This window comes from Acanthamoeba castellanii, assembly GCF_000313135.1.
Source record: "Acanthamoeba castellanii str. Neff unplaced genomic scaffold scf7180000084472, whole genome shotgun sequence".
Taxonomy (NCBI): Eukaryota; Discosea; order Longamoebia; family Acanthamoebidae; genus Acanthamoeba; species Acanthamoeba castellanii.
The window spans coordinates 21,447-22,243 of record NW_004457306.1 but is presented as its reverse complement, the minus strand read 5'-3'; the positions used below and the strand labels follow the sequence as shown (position 1 = coordinate 22,243).

Genomic DNA, 797 nt, shown 5'->3' with positions numbered 1-797 from the left:
ATGTCCCTGGACAGGAGGTCCGGCGAGACTCCCCTTCACCGCGCGGCCGTTCGAGGGCACACAGAATGCGTCAGAGTCCTGCTTGATAGCGGAGCTGTAATCGACGCCAAGTACCAACCACCCTCTTGTAATAGATATGCGCCTAGCACCAACAGCTTACGCGCTTCTTCTGTGGGAAAAAAACAGAGATTCGATGGGCAACACGCCCTTGCACCAGGCTTCCTTCTTTGGGCGAATTGACTGCGCGGGTCTCTTGGTCGAGGCTGGTGCTGACGTGAACGCGAAGAACAGCATTGGCGCTATTCCTTTCTCGAGGACCAACGAAGGTACTGCGCCATCGCTTGTCTGTCACGCATCTCACGCACGCATCGGGCGCTTGATGACCTGCATATCGGACAGACTTGAAGCTGATGTGGAGGACTCCGCGCATTACTGGCCTGCATCCTGGACCGCGACACGGGCACTCGGCGACCAAGGTGGGCGCCAAGTTGTTCATCATCGGCGGCTCATCAGAAAAGGAGGAGCGTGTCGATGTAGTGGTGCTCGACACTGGTGCGCACTCTCTCGGCTCCTCACGCCCCCGATGTACCACTTGAGGAACTGACACTCGTCGAATCGCAGATGCCATGATGTGGTACCGGCCGACCGTGAAGGGCGACGCGCCGGCTTCCCGTTCTTTCCATTCGGCAACGCTGGTGGGCAGCAAGCTCTACGTGTTTGGTGGCAGCAACGACTCCCATTACTTCAATGATCTGTTCATCTTCGATGCGCGTACGTTATCTCCACCGATCTCGCAC

At 57.6% G+C, this 797-nt stretch overlaps 1 protein-coding gene across 1 annotated transcript in view; it reads left to right on the top strand.

Moving 5' to 3' along the window:
- Positions 1-410: 410 nt before the first annotated feature.
- Positions 411-797, top strand: part of ACA1_028310 (kelch repeat-containing protein) — a gene marked incomplete at both ends in the record, with an annotated part of 1,079 nt that continues 692 nt past the window's right edge. Inside the window, 2 exons of the mRNA XM_004334482.1 lie at positions 411-552; positions 622-771. Of these exons, the coding sequence (XP_004334530.1) occupies positions 411-552; positions 622-771 (292 nt within the window). The remainder of the gene's footprint in view (positions 553-621; positions 772-797) is intronic.